This window comes from Erinaceus europaeus, chromosome 19 (genome assembly GCF_950295315.1).
Source record: "Erinaceus europaeus chromosome 19, mEriEur2.1, whole genome shotgun sequence".
Classification (NCBI taxonomy): Eukaryota; Metazoa; Chordata; class Mammalia; order Eulipotyphla; family Erinaceidae; genus Erinaceus; species Erinaceus europaeus.
In genome coordinates, this window is record NC_080180.1 from 46126095 (window position 1) to 46149430 (window position 23336).

A 23336-nucleotide genomic window follows, 5' to 3' on the forward strand; every position below is an offset into this window, starting at 1 on the left:
GTGGGCAGATGTGGAATGATCTGAGCAATAAAATAAAATTTCTCTGGGTTATCAGCCAAAGTAGAAAATAAAACCCATGAGTTAATGCAGATATAAATAACGGTTGATTCAGTTAATAGAAGATAGAGAATAGATAAATCTACCATGCGTAGTTCAGAATAATTGGCATAGATCCCCTCTTCTCAAATTGGTAGAACTCCCAACTCCTGTGGTGAGATATGCATAGTCATTTCCTTCAAAAAGAAGGAATATGGAAATGGAAGTATGGAAATATGGAGAGTAAGGAATGAAGACTCACTTTTACTATACAGAAACCTGGCAACTTCTCCCCTAGACAGAGGATTAAGGTTGACTTCTACAGCAAAGTCATGCTGAGGTTAATGGTTATTTTATAGCCTGTGGTCTTTATGCCCTGAACACAAACCTCCACTCTCATCATGGAAACAATCAGACCAATCCCAGTGGAAGACTTAACTCCTTAAAATAGTAATGGTCAAGGAAAGTCTGAGAAACCATCCTGGTCAAAAGGAATCCAAGGAAACACGAGGTCTATGTGTAATGCATCACACTGAATGGGATACTGAAAATGAAAATGGATGTTAGGTGAAAACTAGAGCAATCTGAACAAAGTATGGGCTTTGGTTAGTAGCCCTGAATCAACTTGATCTTTATTGCTTAAAATAGACCGTCCTAATGAGAGACATTAATAACGGAGAAACTAGGTATAGGGTACCAGAAGCTTTGTACTCTTTTGACAATCTTCTATGAATCTTAAAATGTGCTAAAATAAGAAGTCTGTCTAAAAAAAGGGGGGGGGGGATGAGAGCCAAAAGCTGTCATAGACTCATCACCAAAGGAGGCGAAAAAGATGCTGCTCCACATAATATTATTGAGGAAATAAATGCAAATGCAATAATGCTACACACATGTTGGAATGGCCAAAATCCAAAACACTGACAACCACAAATGAAAAAGAGAATATGGTGCTACAGGAAATCTCATTCATTTCTGGTGAGAATGCAAAATGGAACAATCACATTGAAAGACAGATGGGTGATTTCTTACCAAATGAAATAAAATACTCCTGCTACACCATTTAGCAAATTGCCCTCCTGGCTACTTGCCCCAACGAAATAAAAACCTAAATGCACAAACCTAAACACAATGTTTATAGATGCTTACGTCATAATTGCCCAAACTTACAATCATCCAAGTCAGTAGGTAAGACAGGTAAACTGTGGGAAATCCACACAATTGGCATATTCTTTATCTCTGAAAAAGAAATGTGCTTCCAAGCATGAAAAGCATGGAGAAAACTGAAGTGCATCTTCTGAATGAAAAAAGCCAATCTGAAGTCTAATGGCAAAATTGCAAAGTCAAAAGACCATTATGATGGTTGGGGTGAGAGATGTGGTAAAGGAATAGATAGAGCATAGAGGCATTATTTTTTTTTCTTTTTATTCTTTCTTCTTCTCCTTCTTCTTCTTCCCCTTCTTCTTCTTCTTCTTCTTCTTCTTCTTCTTCTTCTTCTTCTTCTTCTTCTTCTTCTTCTTCTTCTTCTTCTTCTTTTCTTTTTTAGGATAGTGGAAATACTCCTAGAATAATGGCAGCATATTATTATGTTTATCCAAGTCTATAAAAAGTTTGAAACCAGGAGTAAATCCCATTTTAAGCTGCTGGTTTGGGATGATTAAGACAGGTCAGTGTAGGTTCATCAATGATAACAAGTGTGTCATTTTGGTGGGGAATGAATGTAAGGGAGGATTTTAGGTGCAGAATAGTATGTGGGGAATCTTTGTACTTTCCTTTCAATTGTATGGTGAACCTGAAGCTACTTGCAAAAATACTTAAGCAAAACAAAAAACAAACAAAAAGCAGAAAGAAAGCTCAAAGATTCAAAAGAAACATTCTCATATTCAAAAATTCAAACCTTAATTATAGTCAAATTCTATGTCAATCTATAGAACGAACATCTTGATCATAAGCTAAGACATGGGGCATATGAAAATCACAACTACATGACTGTCTGTATCAAATTACTAGACAGTCGGCCAGTGTTCCATTTTATTCACAGAGGAGAATTTATAGCCTGAGTTTGGTTAGATAGGTAGATAAACAGATCTATAGACATAAAAAGACAGACATTTTAGATATTTAGGTAGCAGGTCAGTGATTATCCAGATAGCTGTGGAGTTACTGAATTTTTTTTGCTTTGCATTTGCTATTACCTTTCTCAGTTGAATTTGTTTTTTATTCTATTATTCCACATTAAACTGAACAGAAGGTTTGTGAATAGAGTGAGTCTTACCTTTGACATGATTAGTTTAATTTAATTAATGTTTATTTTAAAAGACTATGTTGTTGGATATCTGTGTGTCTATGGCCAAGTCTTTCATTTTATAAGAGGCCAAGAATCATAATTAAAAATAGAGTTCCACGACATTCATTTTATTCATCTTCTTAATTGGACTTAAAGAACTTTTGCATCCCATGGAAACATTTTCAAAGCTTATTGATCATTAATTATGTGTTTATATCATCCATAATTCAAACAGAAATGCTTTTCATGAAGTAGAAACAAACACTTGAGAAAATGTTGGATTTGGAATACCAGCAACTTTCCAAACACATCAAAGACTATGATCCTTGTTATCTGGTATGAGATCTTAGATCTTTTATTCTATATGAATATAGTAAGTGCCTTTTATTTATATGTTTCTCAAACAGTGTAAAATATGCATTATCACTAGTTCTAACTGGCTAACTAATTTGGTACAAACTCATGATGTAGGAAATTCAACTTAAACTACAATTCAAACAAAATTTTTAGTGTTCAATTACTTCCATACTATGCAGAAATGGTCTATCCTGGTCTAGGAGATAAGACACCATATTAACAACTCTGCTACCAAGTGCAACTGACAAGCTCTTATTGTTTGTCAGTTCTCTATACACAGGAAAAATGCTTCCCTTCTAGCCTAACAGAACTAGTAAGAAGATAAAACACATATACACATAATAAAGTTGATTAACGTGGGTACAATTCAAGAGGTATTTTTCTAAAAATGAGGGGACTGGTGTTCTAGCTCCAGACTGATTCCCACATGACATTGGACACATTGTTCATGTTTTCTGGGATACAGTAAGCCCTGAATCAAAACTTTAAATGGAATGAACTCTGAGATACATTCAGTTGATAACCCAATCCTTCCATTGTGGATGCCTGATAATGCAGCCTCTAAATGCCCCAGAAAAACTGGGGCTGGGCAGTGGTGCACCGGGTAGGGCGCAGGATACAGTGCACAAGGACCTGGGGAGTTCAAGCCCTCAGTCCCCATCTACAAGGGGAAAACTTTCATGGATAGTGAAGTAGTACTGCTAGTTTTTCCTTTTCGCTCTCCTTCTCTACTTTTCCTTTCCTCCTAAATTTCTGTCTCTTTTTAATAAATAAATAAAATATAAAAAAAGAATTAAGAGTGTCTCTATGACCTTGGGAGAACTCTGGTGGCTATTATTGGGGTGGGTGGGTTCAACGTGGACAGAAGTTTGGTGGCAGGTGCGCTCTGTAATATCAATAATACCCTGTCATCTTATAATCCTATTAATCACTATTAAATCACTAATAGAAAGAAATAGAAGGAAAGAAGGACGGAAGGAAGGCAGACAAAAAACAAAACAAAACAAAAACACTCAAGAACCTAAAGGTGCTGAAATTCAGAGCTAGGTGTGTTCTGCAAAGTCCTTCAGCTGAAGGAAGGTGTCTTGCCCCAGAAGAAATCTATATCTAAAGGCTGCTATTAGGATAGGAAAGGACTTTATCCTTTCAACTAACTGAGGCAACTCTGAAGACTTATCTCATTCAAAGTTCCCACGGCTTCGGCTTCTGCCTGAGCTACAGCTGCATTATTCCCTGTCTTAAAGCCCCATCCTCTTCCCTGCTTCCCCTCCAAGAGGCGTGTTGTTCAGAGAACAATCCCTCCAGTCAGCAAGACAGTTCACCTGAGAGGGTGCATACTTGGCTTGAACCTGGTCCCCATCGCACTGGGGGAAGTTGCAGTGATGTGGTGTCTTTCCCTGTCTGTCAGACTGTCTGTCTGTCTCTTTCTTTCAATCTGAAAAAGTCAGCCCATAGTGGGGAAGCCCTGGTGACAATAGCCAAAAAACAATCTCTTGCTGCAGGTAAATCTTCATCGGAGAGGCTCTCTCTGAGAGAACTCAATCTACAACATGAACTAAATAAAATTCCCGAAAGAACAACCAAAGCAACTAATCAACCATTCAGCTGCCAACAGGCTAACTTTCTCTTTTACTTCATTCTGATCTCATTTAACAATATTCTTAAGCGTTTTCTATAAGCCATGAACCATGCCATGTACCAACTATGATTTTAAGAATCGAACAAAAAGGTTGTTTGTTCTGCAATTTAAAGAAAAAAAAAGGGTGTTAATTTTTTATATTTTATTTTACTTTATTTTACCAAAGCACTGATCAGCTCTGGTTTATAGTGGTGTGGTACTGAACCTGGAAACTTAGAGCCTCAGGCATAAGAGTCTGTTTGCATAACATTATGCTATTTACCCGTACCAAGTCGTTTTTTTTAAAAAGTTGATTATATTTAATAAATAAGAGTGATAAATCAGATAATCACTCCCACACAAAACTAAAGGGATAAGGTGACATTTCTGAGAGATGATCTAGTAGCTATCAAATGTTTTGGGTTGCACTGGTCTTTTATAATTTGATACTATATAAAGCAACTTGATTCAGTCACTGTTAAGATTCAAAATGCTTAAACTACATTGCTGGTTGGCATGCAGAAAGAGATTACTTCTTCTCTGGTCTTTAGAACTATAAACATGAAAGCATTCACTTCTCTTTTTCCTCAGATCCATTATTGGCCATTGGTACTATCTTAATTTTTTAAAAAATATTTTATTTATTAATCAGAGGGATAGGAGGAGAGAAAGAGAGAGGAGAGAAAGAGAGATATCCAGACATCACTCTGGTACAGGTACTGCCAGGGATCAAACTCATGACCTCATGCTTGAGAGTCCAGCACTTTATCCACTGTACCACCTTGTGGTTCACAACTTTTTGTATGTGTTTATACCATGAAATTCAAGACAGGTGACCAAAGAAGTGGCACAGTGGTTTAAGCGTTGGATTCTCAAGTATAAATTCCTGACCTCAGTCCCCAGCATTGTATGTGCCAGAGTGATGTTCTGGCTCTCTATCTCCTTTTGTAATCATAAATAAATAAATACATTTTTATTAAAAAAAAATCAAGATGGACACCATGGAAGATGGTGGACACCATGAAACCATGAGTCAGCATGAAAAGACAAGATGGCTGACCTGAAGTAATGCCCACCCTTTTTCACATGTGCAAAATAGCAAGGCCTAAACTAGCCTGTGCAAAATATGAATTGGCCAGTCATGGTGGGAATGGTTGGGATGGAGTTGGTGGGACAATACTGGGTTTTATAAACCCAGACACCCTTCACTCAAGCAAACTACCTTCCTATCTGTTCTTTTCTTCCCTTAACTAAATGCATATCCTACCTCTTGTGGAGGGACCCCTAAGTCAGGATTTTCCTAATTTCCTGAAACCTCATTGTACTTTTAACTAATGCCTTTCTAAGTCTGTATGCTAAACAAAACCCGAAGTACTCTGTTAATTCATTCTTGGGTTGAGCCAAGAACTTCTCAAACTAGTTGTTACAGAACAGCAGCTAAAAGTTGTATTTAAAGCTACGGGTTCAAAAAAAATTTTTTTTGCCTCCAGGGTTATTGCTGGGGCTCGGTGCCTGCACCATGAATCCACTGCTCCTGGAGGCCACTTTTTCCCTTTTGTTACCATGGTTGTTCTTTATTGTTATTGTGGTTATTATTATTGTTGCTATTGATGTCATTGTTCTTGGATAGGACAGAGAGAAATGGAGAGAGGAGGGGGAGACAGAAAGAAAGGGGGAGAGAAAGACAGACACCTACAGACCTGCTTCACCGCCTGTGAAGCGACTCCCCTGCAGGTGTGAGCCAGGGGCTCGAATCGGGATCCTTACGTTGGTCCTCTCGCTCGCTTTGCGCCACATGCGCTTAACCCATTGCACTACCACCCCGCCCTCTACGGGTTTAAATTTGCAAAGTGATTGTGTGTGCAGTGAATTCACCTGAGCAGCTTTGCAAACTCCAGATGCCCAGCCTACATTATAGCATCAGATGTGATTAATGTAAGATAAGGGTCCAGGCACCATGACTAATAGCTCTTCAGATCATTCTAATGGAAAGATAAATTATTTTATAGGAAAGAGAGTTTACAGTGAATAAAGAATATGAAAATGGCGCATGAGGAACTCAACATTTAAAGAGCTGGGGCAAGATGGTAAGCCAACAGCTAAGACAAATAATAACTAAGAGAGACTTTCAGTGAGGAAGAAGGAACCAGAAGTAGGCAACAATAGGACTCTAGGAAAAGGATTGTCTTATGGAAGAAATGATTAATAGGACAAAAATGTCACTAATAATTTAAAATCACTCAGTAAGTGATTTAGGCAAAGGGAAAGTTTTTCAACTAAAAAAAAAAAAGAAAGAAAGAAATCAGATTGGAATGAATAAGACAATGGGATAAAATAACAGATAAGGAAATGGAATGAGGAAGTATGACTTGGAATAACTTCCAGACGGGATAGAAGTTCTAGACCCTACAAATTCAGATACAACAGCAATAAACTGATTGCATCCTTTGTGGAAAAGCTAGAAACTGAGACTTCTATATCTAATTAGCCAGTGAAACCAGGAAAAATAGAAGCACCTTCTTTCCATAATCCTCACTGCTGGCACAGAACAGTAGAGCATGGCACTTTGAAGAGGGAACCCTCAGCTTCCAGCCTCTCCCAGTCTCTCCCAGAGGTAGAAAAAGCACTGAACCACACATCTATTTTTCCAGCTTTTCCAAGTAACTAACCTAAGCACTAGCTTCTGTCTCAGCTGTCTGAGAGGAATCCTGACATGCACATGCTTGTCCCTTGGGGACAAGAACAAAGTGTCAGTTGAAAGTGTATTCACCACGCCCTAGTTCCTCCCTGTGTCTGTATTCCCATGGTCATTGTAACATCCTTGAAGCCACAATCAATGTGAATGCTCACCAACAGATGAATTTTAGGGTGTGGATAGGCGACACACCTGACCAAGCACATATAATACTATGCTCAAGGACCTGGGTTTGCCCCCCACACACACACACACACATACGCTGCCCCCTACCTGCAGTAGGGTGCTTTCTCTCTCTTTCTCTATCTCTTCCCCTCTCAGTTTCTCTAAGTTCTATTGAATAAAATGGGAAAAAAGAAAGAAAAAGGAAAAAAAAAAAGCCACCAGGAAAGGTGGATTTATAATGCCAGCACTGAGTCCCAGTGACTAGAAGCAAAAAAAAAAAAAAAGTGTGTTATATACATCCAAATGGAATACTATGCATCTACAAAAACGAAAACAGTTCTGTAATATGAAATAATATAGGTGAGCATTATGTTGAGTGAATAAAGTCACAGAAGGACTAACAATGAGTGATTTCATTTATACTAATTATCTGAAATAGTCAACATTAAAGACATGAAGAATAAGATGGTAGTTGGTTTGAGGAGAAGTGGATAAAGCCAATGAAGAGATATAAGATCTTAGGAATGCAAGATGAATATCTTCTAGAGATCCACTGTAAAAGATTGGGTACATTGTTAAAAATATAACACTGTGTACTTAGAAGTCTATTAAGAGGACAGATCTCATGGTAAGTGGTCTCACCATAATACAATTTAAAATGTCAAAAAAAATTCTAGTACCAACCTGTCAATAACTAAAATCTACACTGAATAAATACATATAAAATGTCTAGATAAATCGCTGTTCAGTGTAATACAAAAACATAGCAAAGTTGGTATGCTTTTTTTCCCCCGTTAAACCAAAGTTTAGTTATTTGAATTATCAGCATAATAGCTATTGTCTGGAAACCAAACATTATTTCTTGGATTTTTTTCTTCTAAGGAAAACCTTGCATGCTGAGAGATACAAGGTAAATACCAGCAGGACAAAATATCGTTGAATATAGTCTCCATGTGCGTCAACTCCAAAAATGAATAAATCTACTTATATATCCCCTCAGAAGAAAAAATTGATTATATGGATTAAAGAAAAGAAGAATGACAATATAAATATGGGGTTCAGACTTGAAAAAAAAAATCAACTGTAGATTCTCCCCCAAACAGGAGTCAATAGTATCTAAAATACAGGTGAAAGGATTAACCTCAGATGAGAGAACGACAGCTCATTAACTGTGACAGGGAAAGAATCTGGAGAGACGTCAGGATTGTATTTCTGGTAGTGGGAAATTGGGTCACATAGACTTAATATCCTCCTTAACAATTTCAAGCTAACAATCCAGAATTTTTCTGTGTTCCTGCCAAAATCAAGTTCTTACATGAAGAGAGAAGATTAAAAATGAAATATACTGCACTTTATATTAAATCAATTCCAAACCTTAAGTGCAACCAAAAATATACCAGTGTGACCGACGTGGAAATTTCTGTTTTACAGGGATTATGACATAGTATCCTTACTAGTCCCCCCCCCCCAAAGAAAAGGCTTATGTAGATCACTAGATTATCTATCACCTGTAATTTTCTGTAATTTTTGTTAACACTATTGGGGGAGGGAAAGCATTATTGAATGTATGGTAGACTTTCAATAGCTGAAACTGTTTCTGCCTCACAAAAGTCTTACTTAAGTAGAACCACTGTGTTCAAATATAACGCAGGTATAGTCACTTGATGAATATAATATGTAGTGTCTGCTCCAGTGAGACATTTTTCTCAACCCTGGAAAAATGCCAGTAAGCAAAAAGTCCAACACCTGTCTTCATGGAGCTCAATTCTGATGAACATGGATGGGCTTCAAAATGCCCCCAAGTGCTCTTCATACTGGGTTCAGTGCTATGGTCTATATAGGATATGGTTTTCAAATGCCATGATGCCAGCTTTTGCCATGCTAAATCTCTAGTATTAGAGTAAGGTCCTCATTCCCAACTCATCTGCTCGCTGTGCTTTTGTCCTGATGTGCAACTTTGGTCTATATTTTCCTTTAAATATATATATATATTCCTTTGAATATATATTGGAAACAAAACCGAGACTAGAATGTGCCAGCAAGGTTTGCCCTAAAATTTCACACATATGGAAAGGTAATTTGTGTGAAACTCTTTAGAAATCATCCTCTAAAAGATCAGGTATATGGAAAGAAGGCAATCTGAGGTCATGTAAACTAATCTTCAGGCACCTATAGAGCAATGAGCCATAGGCGATTATCTGCTACATGACACACTCCATGGACGTCTACATGGCCTGGATAGATTTCTGCGTGCTTATACAGTACAATGTAGACTTGAGAAAAAATACAGCTGAAGTTCTATTGACTCTTAAAACTCTAAGTGAGGTTTTGTGCTAGGAATTGGAATCATAATGCAAAGAGTACAGAATAGCAAAGTTGGTAGGTGTGGCAGGCTGATAGCAGATGAACTCCTTATTCCTATTTTTCCATCTCAATTTCCCACCTTGTTTGAAGCAAACAACAGCTTATCTAATTCTCCTCTACTTATTATTGTGAACCTCTTTAGATAAGCTGGGGTTTGGGGAATGCTACTCAAGGTTACATTTCTACCTGTCTGTGATCTTCTACCATTGTGAAATCATTTCAAAAGTGGTCCCCTCCCTCTGGCATCATAATTTTTTCCTTACTGCTAGAAAATTTCCATTGGCTTACAAATCCACTTCATTATTTGCTTTTACCCTGCACCTCCTATTCTTTGGATCATTAATGCATTTCTTTACTTCCTTTTTTTTTCTCTCCCCTCCAGGGTTATTGCTGGGGCTCAATGCCAGCACTATGAATTCACTGCTCCTGGTGGCCATATTTTCCATTTTATTGGATAGGATAGAAAGAAATTCAGAGGGAAGTGGTAGATACTTCCTTGTCATCAAATTTCCATAGAAGAATTTTAATACTTTTAGCCCCCTGATTCTTTCCTTCATAAATCTCTAATTTATTTTTATTTTATACTTCATTTTTGAGAGAAATTAGGAGGAAGTGGGGTGGAAGGGAGACAGAGAGACACCTGCTGTACTGCTTCACCCTTCATGAAGCTTCCCCTGCAGGGGCTTGAACCTGGATCTTTGTGCACTGAAGTGTGTGCTTAACCAGGTGTACACCATCACCCAGCTCTGTAGTATGAGAAACCAGAGTGATTCTGGAATGTCAGTGCCAAGGATAGAACATGATGACTCAGATATGAGAGTCCTGTGATCCAATGCTAAGCTATCTTTATGGCCCCTGATGTCTCTCAATCTAAACTTTAAAGACTTCTGTAACCATCATCTATTGAAACAAGTCAAGGTCAACAGAACTGTCAAATTCACTCAATCTTCTCTGTCTTGATCTATTAGTGATACATCATTGATCCTTAACCACTTAAAAGATTTTGTTTACTTGTGTTCCAAGAAAAACACAAAGAATTTCTAATCCCATTGCTACTTCACTGGCTGCTCCTTCTCATTCTCCTTGGTCTATTATTTCTTCAGCTTCACCCCCACACAGTTACATATCAAATAGCTGTACTTTTCTATTTAAGTCACTTTGGGTCAGCCAGTTCATTAACTTACAACACACAAATGCATAACTTCACCCCAGACCACTCCCCAGAATTTCTGACTCTCTCTATATTTAACAGATACATGAAGATCTGTAATGTCTACTGATTCCCCAAATTTAACGTGACTAAAATGATACTCCTGACTTCCATTCACCTGCTGTGTGTTATTACATAGTCTTTGATGGATATCTCAATAACCAGAAACTTCTTTCTTTTTGTTGTATTGGCTCAAAACATGAAATGTATCCTTACAACATCCTACAAGAACAGGCATGGTTCCGTATTACAAGCCTGCTGACCTTATCTCTTATCTTTCTTGCCAATATTTGTTTCGGTTGGCAATACTGTAACATCAATAGATATAGCCCACAGAAACTGAACCTTTTCATGGCCTCTAAACATGTTTCAGGTTGAAAAGAGTATTGAGATTAACACATTGCTGTAGAGTCCGAGGAAAAGTACACAAAACAGGCTGGAAATGAAGTCTAACTAAGTGATAGTAACATGATTCAATGTCAAACAAGAGCTTGAAGAATAACTGCAATGAGGGAAAGAGCCAGGTGCAAGAGTCATTTCTAAACAAAAATCAGCAGAATGAGTCACTGATTAAATTATCATGGGTAAAGGGTATGAAGGAATTAGAGACATCTCTCACAAAAGGCTGAGTACAGAGGCCAGGATGGCAGACGGTAGACCCGATGTGATACATTAACTGAAATCCAGATGGAAGTGAGAAATAATTATCTGAAACTCAAGTGTATGCCTAGAGGCAAGGATGCTTGAGAAAACACAGGTACAAAGAGAAATTATTTAGGACAAAACTGTTGTTTAAGAAGCCAAAAAGACCAGCGTTAATCTGATAACATTAGTACCAGTAAAATACAATATTTCCAGGAAAAAAAAACACACACACAAGACTTCAGGACAGAAACAGGGAAGATGGTTCTGCACTTGTACTCAGAAAGGTAGGAAAAAAAGAGTCCAGTGTGCGTGAAATACTGGCAGTGAAAGTCAGAGTAAGAGATTGTCTCTGACTGTGTGGGGGAGAAGAGAATCATTAATGTTTACGAAGAAATGTATAAACTCATGAGAGAAAAGTAGATTCAGATGAACAGAATAAATCAGATACATTTATTTAAAACAAAACAAAACAAAAAACAATGGTGGCTGGAATCACTATCAAAGCACATTGCTTTATTTCCTATAACAAAAATGTATGACATCAGTAATTTAAGGAAATTCAAGAAAAGGGAATGAAAAATAGTGAATTAGAAGTAGGAAAGTGGTAGAAGTAGGTTGCTTAAGGAACAGGGAAATAAACACAAGGATAAACAAAATTAATGAAATGGGAATACATGATAGTACATGTTCATTTTCATGTTGGAGATACTACAGTATACTTAAATAACATATGTTAGGGAAGAAAAAGAAGAAAAAAAAAAGAACCAAAGATGAGGAGAAAAGGAAGACAGAGAGGAGCAGATGTTTCAGAAGGTAGAGGAACAATGGGAATCTAAGAACTGAACCAAAATAAACAAACAAACAAGTAAATAAATAATCCCCTTTTCATCTAAGTCAGGAGAAAAAGAGAAAAGTGAGGATAATGTTATAGATAACTCTAGAATACAGGTAGAGATATTAGAGGAAGTTTCTGTTCCATGATTATTTTTTCTTTTAACACCTAAGTTGATATTGTGCTAAAGCTGATGGGAGGTAAAATAAAGAAATGAAGCAGCTATTAGGAGGGAGGGAGGGAGGGAGGAAAGGAGAGAGAGAGAGAGAGAGAGGGAGGAAGGGTGGAAGGGAGAGAGGGGGGTGCGACAGAGATAGCTGGCCCTGGAGAGTACATACCTCGCTGTGTGTAAGTCCCTGGTTCCAGCCCTGACACTATATGAGAATACCATGGATGATACCAAGGCAGCTCCAGAAGTGATGGAGCAGTACTGTGGCATCTCTCCTTCTTCTTTTCTTTCTTTTTCTTTATTATTGGATGCAGACAGAGAGAAACTGAGATGGGAGGGAAAGAGACAGAGCCTGCTTCACCAGCCCTGCTTCACCAGTCATGAAGCTTTTCCCCTGCAGGTGGGGACCAGGGGCTTGAAACTGGGTCTTTTTGCATTGTAACATGTGCACTTAACCAAGTACACCACTGCCTGGACCCTCTTCTTTTCTCTATCAGAAAAAAATGGAAAAAAAAAGAGGAATAAAAAGTTCGACTATGGAGGTCACTTAGCAGTGATATCATGTATGTACATGACCTTAGGTTCCTTCCTGGTAATATATGAAAGAAAAAAAATGGAACTATATAGAATAGAATACCTAGTCAAGACTAGAACAATACATATGATAAATCAATAAAGAGACTGAATAGGCTGGGGTTATGGATCGACCGGCCAATGTCCATGTCCAGCAGAGAAGCAATTACAGAAACCACAACTCCCACCTTCTGTACCCCAAAAAGAATTTTGATCCATACTCCCAGAGTGGGAGAAATATCTTCCCAGAGGGTAAGATAACTAGAGGGCTCTGAACCCCAATTCCATCAGGACACAAGAGAGAAGAGAAAATCAGGAAAGATATTCAGAAGTATTAATAGGTGTAGGCGTGACTTAGAATGGAAGAGAAGGTAGGACTATAGAAATAATGAGCAAAAATATAGATAGACAGACAGACAGATAACAGTCAACCCATATCTATAACCTTGGGAGAACCACTGCAGTTTCCAATGGAGGGGATGAACTCTGGTGTGGGATTATACCCCTGTTATTTTATAATTTTGTAAATCACTAAAAGAACAATTTTTAAAGAGTCTGAGTAATAGAAAACATTTGCATTTCTAGAAACAAATGAAAAAAAATGATAGTCAAATAGACATAGACTTATAGATTATATTTTTAAATATTACATAAGATGTTTGGATCATCTTATTTGTTATGTTCAGTGTATAGTTAAGAACTACACACGAAAGCAAAAAAAAAATTACACTACTCATTAGTAGGCCTGTTTAGTCTAGTAGTTTAATTTCAGGATTTCTATCCCAAGTATTAAAGTTTCCTGAATAAACACAAATTCAAACTATTGTTGTCTTTCATGAGAATTTATAAAGGTCAGATGTTCCAAGTTATCCAACATAATATATTAGCGACTTAATCAGTGTTTGGCTGTTATTCCCATCACAGCACTAGAAATAATTTAATATTTATATCATTTCTCAGAGGAACTATTTATATGTACATAAATTTGAATAATTTGCTTCATGAATTCTAAGTGCAAATTTCCATCAAATGTCTATAGTAAAGGAATCCATTTGTGAAGGCTTTTTGGCTCTGGCGCTCAGTAGTGATATGCTTCCTTTAAAGTAGTGACACAATGGGAATGTAAGAGGTTTTTGTAAATATACTCTACTCTTTATATTATTACATAAATTATCCACCTCTAAGAAAAAACAAACTGAGCCCAATTTAAGTTAAACACCTTAACTGGTGAAAACTTGTGAGGTTAGAATGCAGGTAATTCACTTAAGTGAATTGAGCGCATATGTTACAGTGTGCAAAGATCCAGGTTCAAGCCCTGAGTCCCCACCTGCAGGGGGAAAGCTTTGCAAGTGGTGAAACAGGGCTGCAGGTGTCTCTCTGTCTCTTCCCTTCTCTATCTCTCCTGACCTTTCTCAATTTCTGGCTCGCTTTATCCAATAAAGAAGGATAATAAAAAAAAATTAAAACAAAATCATTAAGTCAACTGCTATTAAGAGTTCTAACTAAGATACAGCAAAATTCTTTCAACTCTACGTTAGGCCTCCCTACTGTGACATCTTTTAGTTATGTCAACTGTTTTGATTTCTCGCTCCTGCAAATACTAACACAGTGAAAAGATTAACAGTAAAACCTTGCTATAAGCAACTTCGTTCTATTAAATTAATATCTGCCACACAGAGTAAGAAAGAAAAAAACCCCACAAATGTCTTAAGTAGCTACATTGATTCTTTTGGATATAGACATAATTGTACACTATACAATAATATATTTGTTACTGGGTAGATATTTCATTAATCCATGACTATGATATTATCAAGTATTTTTCCAAAGGTGCTTTGTCAAATAGTTTTCCTCATCCATTCAATATTTGAAGGTTGGGTGGTAGCGCAGCGGGTTAAGAAATGACTTCCAAAGCCAGACCTTCCACCTTCTGCAACCCACAACGACCCTGGGTCCATGCTCCCAGAGGGACAGAGAATGGGAAAGCTATCAGGGGAGGGGATGGGATATGGAGATCGGGTGGTGGGAATTGTGTAGAGTTGTACCCCTCCTATCCTATGGTTTTGTTAATTTATCCTTTCTTAAATAAAAAATAAATTTAAAAAAAGGCAAAAAAAAAAAAAAAAAGAAATGACTTCTAGATCAAATTGTAACTTATACTTTGATCTTTTTAGTTTCAGTCTGGCCACTTTAGTTCTCCAAGATCATACTGGATCCGAATCCTGTTTCACATCCTTATAATATGTCTGGATGTCATATTATCTTCACTGTGAGTAAGTATTTCTGCCATACTGTCTTGTTTTACTCCTTGATAAATGTTGAGAATTTGATGTTATGTTGAAAGCAGAAGGCTAAAATTTCCCCAGGAAACATTACTATTGAAGATGTTCCACTAAATCTATAATTGCTAATTTATCTAATTTTCTCTGTATTAGAGAGCATGTTTCTAAACACTGCTCATAGGGATCATGAACCTTTCTTTCAAATACCTTAACAAAATCTAGATATGAGTCATGAGTCAACCACCAGGTTCTTATCTACTCTTTAAACAAAAAGTTTCTATTTTGGCCCTTTTTTGCAGTAATCTCTTTTGACTTCATCAATAAGACATCCCTCCCAGAGTGTTTACATTCTAATGAGTAATGCAATCAATTACAATCCATGATTACCATACAGTGTTATAAACACCACAGCCAGTGAGGGAGCAGTGGTGGTACATAGTGTGATTATCTAAATTAGATTGTTGGGGATTTAGGAAAAAAATTTCTCAAAGGTGATAACCGTGTTTGAGCTTGAGTTTAGATTAAGATCATCATGGGCAGTCAGATTACAATGTTTGATGAGTGGTTATAACGCTCTTCAAACAGGTGTAAGCCAGACCTACAGACTAAAATATTTGCAGTGAATAAGTGGCATTTATAGCCAAGGATTTGGAAAAAGATCACCTAATCAGGGGTGAGCTGAAGGAAAAAAAGTCTCCTGTGTGGGCTAGGTAGGGATGAGGGCCTGAGGAGGAATGGTCAGTTCAGTGAGCATTTTGTGCTTTAAGGCAAGAAATGAAAATTCACTTTATTCACAAACCTATGAAGTCCTTTGAAAGACTCTCAAAGGATCTGACTATATTGAAGGTCAGAAAATATACTGTGCAGCGTAGAATATGAATTGGTGGAGGCAGACAAGAAGTAGGAGACCAGTGCAGAAGCTCCCCTTCACGATGAGAGCAATGACAGCTGTATCCACATGGGAACAAAAAGGGGTTAGCTATCCTAGAGAGAGTAGAGACTCTGCTGAGGAGTCTTTAGAAACAGAAAGTCTAAGGACATCCTCTAGATTTTAGCGTGAATGGCAAAAGAGGCGGTAGCAGCTTTTTGCTTTTTTCTTCCTTTCTCTTTCTTTTCTTTTTTCCTTTTTTCTTTTCTTTCTTTTTTTTTCTGCAATAAAAAGTATTTTGAATGAGGAGCAACGGGGAGAATTTCTGAACTTGGATTTACCCATTTGAGTTGAATTTGGGCTCAGAATGGGATAATTGGTGGAAATGGATAATGTGTTGGTCAGAGAGGGCTGGGCTAGGCGTGGAGACTCAGGAGTTAACGGTGTGTAGGTTGTAAAGATTTAAATATAATCACTCAAGCGGACATGCAGAAAAGCACACAGACAAGAGCAAAAGATTAAGGTCAATGGCAAATCCAAGCTGTGAAATAAAAAACTGTGTCCAAGGATTTAGGATTTTTTTCCCTAACTTAAAAGTCTATTTCTTCTTTATTAATGTGCTACATTAAATTTCTTTAAAAAATTAAATGTGTCAGTTTGCCAGCATGATACTGCTGCTTCACCTACACATGGAAAAACTATGAAAACATCACAGTTATAACTTAATAGCAATATTAAAAAAACAATATGCATAAATGGAACTTAGTATTAGTAGAGGCAGGTTTAGTCAATTCTTGATACCTTTTTCTAATACCAGCGCTTAGCAGTACACTGATCTCTCTCCCCTCTAAAATAAATAAATAATATATTTTTTAAAAAGTTGGGGCCAGGTGGTGGTGCACCTGGTTGAGCACACATGGCACATGTTACAATGTGCAAGGACACGGGTTCGAGACCCCAGTTCCCACCTACAGGGGGAAGCTTTTTGAGTAGTGAAGCAGTGTTGCAGGTGTCTCTGTCTCTCTTCCTCTCTATCTCTCCCTTCCCTCTTGATTTCTGGCTGTCTCTATCCAACAAATAAATAAAGATCATACAAAAAAGACATAAAATATGTATTTAAAACATTTAAAAGTTTATGATTTAAGCTCAACAACAAAAAAACTGTACTCTAGGGTATTCAGGGCCTCACATCTTTCTAGTTTTTGTAACTGGAACACATTTTCCCTCTAATATAGAATATCTGGGGGCAAGGGTAAAGTTATAACAATAGTGTGGTAATTTTTCAACTGTGTTTGCTATGCTTGCACAATATACACAATAACTGCGTATGTCTGTCTACACAGCTCTACTGCTTCACCAACTACTAAAAAAATGTATTATTAACTAACCAACGTGTCACTGGGAAAGAATTCCACCACACTGAGGAGAATTAGGGTAATTGACACCTAACTTCTGGGTGTGTCAGTGTCAGATATTCCTTCTAGCCAAGATGTTTTATATTTAATTAACTTACATAAAATTAACAAACTGGATCATCCTCTATCACACAAATAATTTACTTCATCTTTCACAGTGCACTATTATCTGATATTTTGAACCTGAATGCTGAAAGAAATTTAATATAGTGGAGTATCCAATCACAGTTGGATGCTCAATATGAGGTCACTTCCAAATTCAGTTCCCAGCATAATATGTGCCGGAATGATGGTTTGGTTCTTTCTTGCTCTCCTCTTTTTCTTATCAAGATATCAATAAATATTTATTTAAAATCAAAATTCTCCATATTTAAAAAGTAAAAATATAATTTTCAAAAAGAGTCTACTTTTTTAATAAGTCAAAGTTTGACAGTATCAGGAAAAGGTAACTGTTCTCAAACTGTTACTAGTTTCATAATTAAAATTTCAAAGATAAGATTTATTTCTTATTTTATTATTAATTAGTTTATTTATTTTACTAGAACACTATTCAGCTCTGGTTTAAGGTGGTGTATGAGATTGAATCTGGGACTTTGGAGTCTCTTTGCATAACCATTATGCTATCTACCCCCTGCCTGATAAAATTTCAGTCACATACCACATCCTACATATTGTGCTATACGCTTACCAGGCATATCATGAGTCTTCCACTTGAAGATTGTAACATTGTAAGTATACACTATCTGCTTATATGTAAGACAATTTAATAATGCTTTTTTGATAAGGGATAAAACATCTATCATAATGTGGTAGTTTTACAAGTTTTAAAGTATGAAGTTTTCTGATGCCAAAGATTTTTAGAAATCTTTAATTCATGCTATTTAATGAAAGCAGGGGAGAGGAAGAAGATATCACTTCCCTTCTATAAAGACACCTGGGGAGTTGGGTGGTAGCGCATCAGGTTAAGTACACGTGGCGCAAAGTGCAAGGACCAGCCTAAGGAACCTGGTTCCAGTCCCCGGCTCCCCACCTGCAGGGGGGGAGCAGGTCTGCAGGTGTCTATCTTTCTCTCCCCCTCTCTGTCTTCCCCTCCTCTCTCCATTTCTCTCTGTCCTATCCAACAATGACGACATCAACAACAATAATAACTAAAAAACAACAAGGGTAACAAAAGGGAAGATAAATAAATAAGTAAATATTTTAAAAAAATTTTAAAAAGGCACCTGGCTCATTGGAGATTATTTCACTCTACACTAAGAATTAATCATGACTATAAGACATGCCCAACAGTTACATCACTTTGTCAATATTCATTAAAGAGACTGTAGCTTCTTTAACATGCCAGTGTTTAAGTCCCTAACATGCTACTCTTTGAGTTGTGACACAGAAACTCTATTAATGAAGAGACTTGACAGCTGTAGATGGTGATGACTTGATTCTCCCCCCTACCACTACCACTTCACATCCAATGGGGTAGTTAGCCAAGAAGAATGACATGACTAGAACTCAAGACTCTCCTATCATGTGCCTGTAAGTATTACTCTGACCATCACACCTATACTCCACTGGAATCAACAGGACCCTAAAAGCTGTAAATCAGGAACTATTTTTTAACAAGTCTTATTTATTCTAGACTTTATGTGAATTAAGACTGTCTACAAACCTTTAGTCTGATACATTCATACAGATAACCATTCCAAAACCTCACTTGTAATATCTTTCCTTTACAAAATCTACTCCCCAAAATGTACCTTAAAAACCTTTTACAGAATGCCTGTAAAACTATAATCATCTGCATTAAAAAATCATGCCAGATTTTTAAGTCCACTTGATGAACTAGTATTTGCACAAAGCATGGACTCTCACTATCCACTAGTACACATTTAGGGTAAGAAGGAAATAACACCTTTTCTGCCCCCACATTTATAAGACAGGTATTAAAATTATGTAATTCTAGAGCATGAACAAAGCTTTATAAAATTTTGCCTTTAGCACTGAGAATCAGCTATCACATCTAAACTTCTTTTCAACATGTCATTGCTACCTAGAGGTGCAAAAAATCAGGCATATTCTGATATGAAAGGTTTTGCTGATATATGTTGCAATAAGTCACCTCATTTTGATTAAATATACAATGGTATTCTCCATATAAGAATATAAGACATGTAGAACATACGATGGGCAAAGATATTGCTTCTTTTTCCCTTTCCCTTTCTTTGAAGACTTCTCCTTGCAATACGCTTCTTCAACCCACAGAGAAATTAAAATTAAAAAGGAAATCGCCAATAAAAACTTCATCTTGAGAAGTTAAACTTCAGAAGATTGATCTACAAGAAAGAACAAGAAAAAATTATCAAGCAAATGACAACTCAATGACTCTCGAAATAATATAATCATGACCACACAAGAGACAAGTACATTTGCACATCTAATTTTCTGTGTTCAACATGAAAATAGTGGGTGACTTTCACTATATATCTTTGTGATGGCTGGCAGTAAAAGTTTAAATAGTCATTCATGGACAATAAAAACCTCATGGAGGTATAAAAGGTAAGTCTGTGAAATTTCTGATTCCATATTTAGATATAATTGCAAATGGATGTTGAATTTTCACAGCTTAGTAGTATACCTTCAAAAGATACCTAGAAAGACATTTAACGGTGTTTTCACATGCAAATACAGCTGAACTTTTACTTTCTTCTGAAATTCTGTATTGTTTAACTTTTGCATATAAATGTTTCCAAAGACTGTAGGGCTCTGAAAAGAAATGGCCATTCTAAGCATTAAAGAATTGACAGAAATTATATATACATATATATTTTTCCAGAGAGGTTAACATTCTAAATTCATTGTGTTTTCTTTATACACACTAGATTTGCAAGCTTCCTTTCACCCAAAGTGCAGATCAGTTTAAGTTGGCTTTCATTTGATGATAAATGGCACTAACATTTCTCATCAAAAACACGATTTCTCACTCTACAGACATTCTAGATAACATCTGAAATGAGAGAGCAAGTATGCTCAGGCTCTTCCAAATAATCTTCTTAGTCATATTTCATTATTTTCCATGCTCAAAGGAGAATTATATTCTTGCCAGAATCTGCTGCATTAAAAAAAATAAATAAATAAAGGTAAACCCCTTCTGCACTCTTCATTTCCAAACAATAAATAGTGTCTCCTTCACTGTTTTCTTTTCTTTTTTTTTTTTTTCCCCCTCCAGGGTTATTGCTGGGGCTCATCCACTGCTCCTGGAGGCCATTTTTCCTCCCTTTTGTTGCCCTTGTTTATTGGTGTTGTTGCTACTATTATTGTTGTCGTTGTTATTGGATAAGACAGAAATGGAGAGAGGAGGGGAAGACAGAGAGGGGGAGAGAAAGATAGACACCTGCAGACTTGCTTCACCGCCTGTGAAGTGACTTCCCTGCAGGTGGGGAGCCAGGGGCTCGAACAGGGATCCTTCTGCTGGTCCTTGCGCTGAAGGGTCCTTGTGCTTTGCGCCACGTGCGCTTAACCCTCTGCGCTACCGCCCGGCCCCCTCCTTCACTGTTTTCTGCAGAATAAAAAGATCTGTGATCTTTGTCACCATTAACTTAATTTCCATCTCAACCTCAATATGCTTCTCTCAAGTCACGATTGTCATCTCATCTCTGATTATCCTAGGAATTCTTTATTTCCCCCCATATTTATCTCACAGAGTCCCTGGAGCAAGCCATAAGGATCTTTTTCCTGATCCTTGATGCTCAAGACAAGGGGGAGGGGGGGTTCTTATCTGGTTAAAGGCCACAGGAGCAAGCTCTCCTCTGGTCAGTTCACAGCACTGGGCAGTCCCATCCCCCAGCCTACAGTGCAATCTGCTCCCAGACACCTTGGCCGCAGCAGCAGGTACTTCTCCCACCTTCAAGTCCTTCCCAGAGAAAAATCCGAGGGCTGTCCAGTCGGTGTCAAGAAAGGGGCGTGAGCAATTCAACTCTAAGGGCCTTCACCTTCCCTCCAGCCTCCAGAGGGGACAGCTGGAATGACCCCTCCACAAACACAACAGCAGCAGGCACCCTGCCCCGCAGCCTCCTTGCTCCCCAAGGGTGCTCGGCCCACTGCACCCGCCTCCCCGCCTGCGCGCCGCAGTGCCGCCCGCCAGCCCGCGCCCCACCCCGTGTCTCTCTCCGCAGTGACATTCCCCCGCGTCCCCAGACCCCCAGGGCGGCCTCAGCCCAGTCCCCGCCGCTCTTCCTCCTCCCTCGGGAGACTCGCACTCCGCAGGGCACTTACCCCGACGCGCCCCCGCCTGCAGCCGCCAGACCAGGAAGCCGCGGCCCCGCGGCCCAGACGGCGGTGACCGCGGGGGGTGCGGCGGGCGCAGAGCGGGGGCCGCTGCGTCCCCGCCGCCCGCGCCACCGCCGAGCCGGGCTGACGCGCCTGCTCCGGCCGCGGAGCCTGCGCCGTGGAGCGCCGCCGCCCGGTGGCCGGCCGCAGCCGCGGGCCAGATCGCTGGGGGGACCGCGGGCGGCGCAGCGCGGAGCTGGGGACCCGGGGCGGCGGGGGCGGCGGGGGCGGCGGGGGCGGCGGGAGGTCTCCCCGCCGGGAGCCCCAGGCTGTCAAGGCACCTTCCCTGCTGGGCATTGGCGAGGTGGCCTGGCAGAATTGACCACCCCCCTCCCCCTTGTAAGGGATTGAACAGAAAGCGAATAAAATAGGGATGATTAGGGATTTTGAAGGTGCAAGAAACTGAATTTTTTTTTTTTTTAGGATCAGCATTTGACCACCAACAACGAAACGCCCAGCAATAGATGACCTTGAAGCAAACAGGACAAATGACTGTCTTGGATATTTCATTTGTCCAGAATGCAAAATGTAAATTAATCTCTAAATCTTCCATATGCTTTTTTTTTTAAGACTGGGTTGCCCATACTAAAGCAAATTTAATTATTTTTAAGACTTTATGTATTTATTTGAGTAAGAGAAATAAAGAGAATATATATATATCATAGCCCTACTCAATGCTGGTTTATAGTGGTGCTGGGGATTGAACCTGAGACCTCAGAGCCTCAGGCTTGAAAGGCTTTTTGCATAACCATTATGCTGTCTCCCCAGCCCACTAAAATTTAAATTGGTCAAAATCACTAAGGTCATATAATCATGAAGGCAATGGGTGCTGTGTATATCTGTGATTAATTCTGAAGGGGTTCCCTTGCCAAGCCCTTTCAGGACCTCTTGTGTGACACTCAAGCTCAAAGGTTTCATTCCTGGGTGACTTTTCTGCCTTCATTCCCATTTTGCAAATGAAGAAAGGAAGCTCAGCTATCCTGTTAACATATCGAATAGAATGTGCCAGGGACTCAGAGTCTGATTTTTGTACTTCTGAGCCAGATAGAATTTCTTTGATTCTTCAGATTGTTCCTTGCCCTTGTTTACACAGCAGCTCTTCATTTGGTTGTGCAGCTCTTGAATAACAGGTAAAGAGTTCCTATTACCTCTTGGCCCTATGCCTAATTGCCTTTTTATTAACGGGAATCGTCTCAGGTGAATATCTCTTAGCATTCTATTGTGAACCGATAGATATGTCCACCAACGGATTTTTTTTTTTTTTTTTTTGGATAACATTCTATGGAAAGAAAGGGAACATATATAAACACATTCTTTAAGGCTCACAAAATTTTTCTGCCTTGAATACGATGTGTGTGTGTGTGTGTGTGCTGTTCTTGGTTTTTTGCCTAAAAGTTCAAGAAATATAGTTGATAACACAAAATGACACCTAGGCCTGTTAAGTTGCACAGTCCAGAATGTTTAATATTTCCCATGATAACAAACTGCTTTCTTGTAATTATG

The 23336-nt window shown here is 38.4% G+C and overlaps 1 protein-coding gene across 4 annotated transcripts in view; it reads right to left on the reverse strand.

Moving 5' to 3' along the window:
* The window catches only part of GLRB (glycine receptor beta), an 84751-nt gene extending 62822 nt beyond the window's left edge, over positions 1–21929 (reverse strand). Inside the window, exons 1-2 of one of the 4 annotated variants that reach the window (XM_060178905.1) lie at positions 21780–21929; positions 19690–19840 (exon numbers count right to left, since the gene is read on the reverse strand). In XM_060178905.1, the coding sequence (XP_060034888.1) occupies positions 19690–19811 (122 nt within the window). In that variant the 5' untranslated portion in view covers positions 19812–19840; positions 21780–21929. Of the gene's footprint in view, positions 1–19689; positions 19841–21408; positions 21602–21779 lie in introns of those variants that run through there. The other 3 variants (XM_007532060.3, XM_060178904.1, XM_060178903.1) reach the window with 3 other exon arrangements.
* Positions 21930–23336: the final 1407 nt, after the last annotated feature.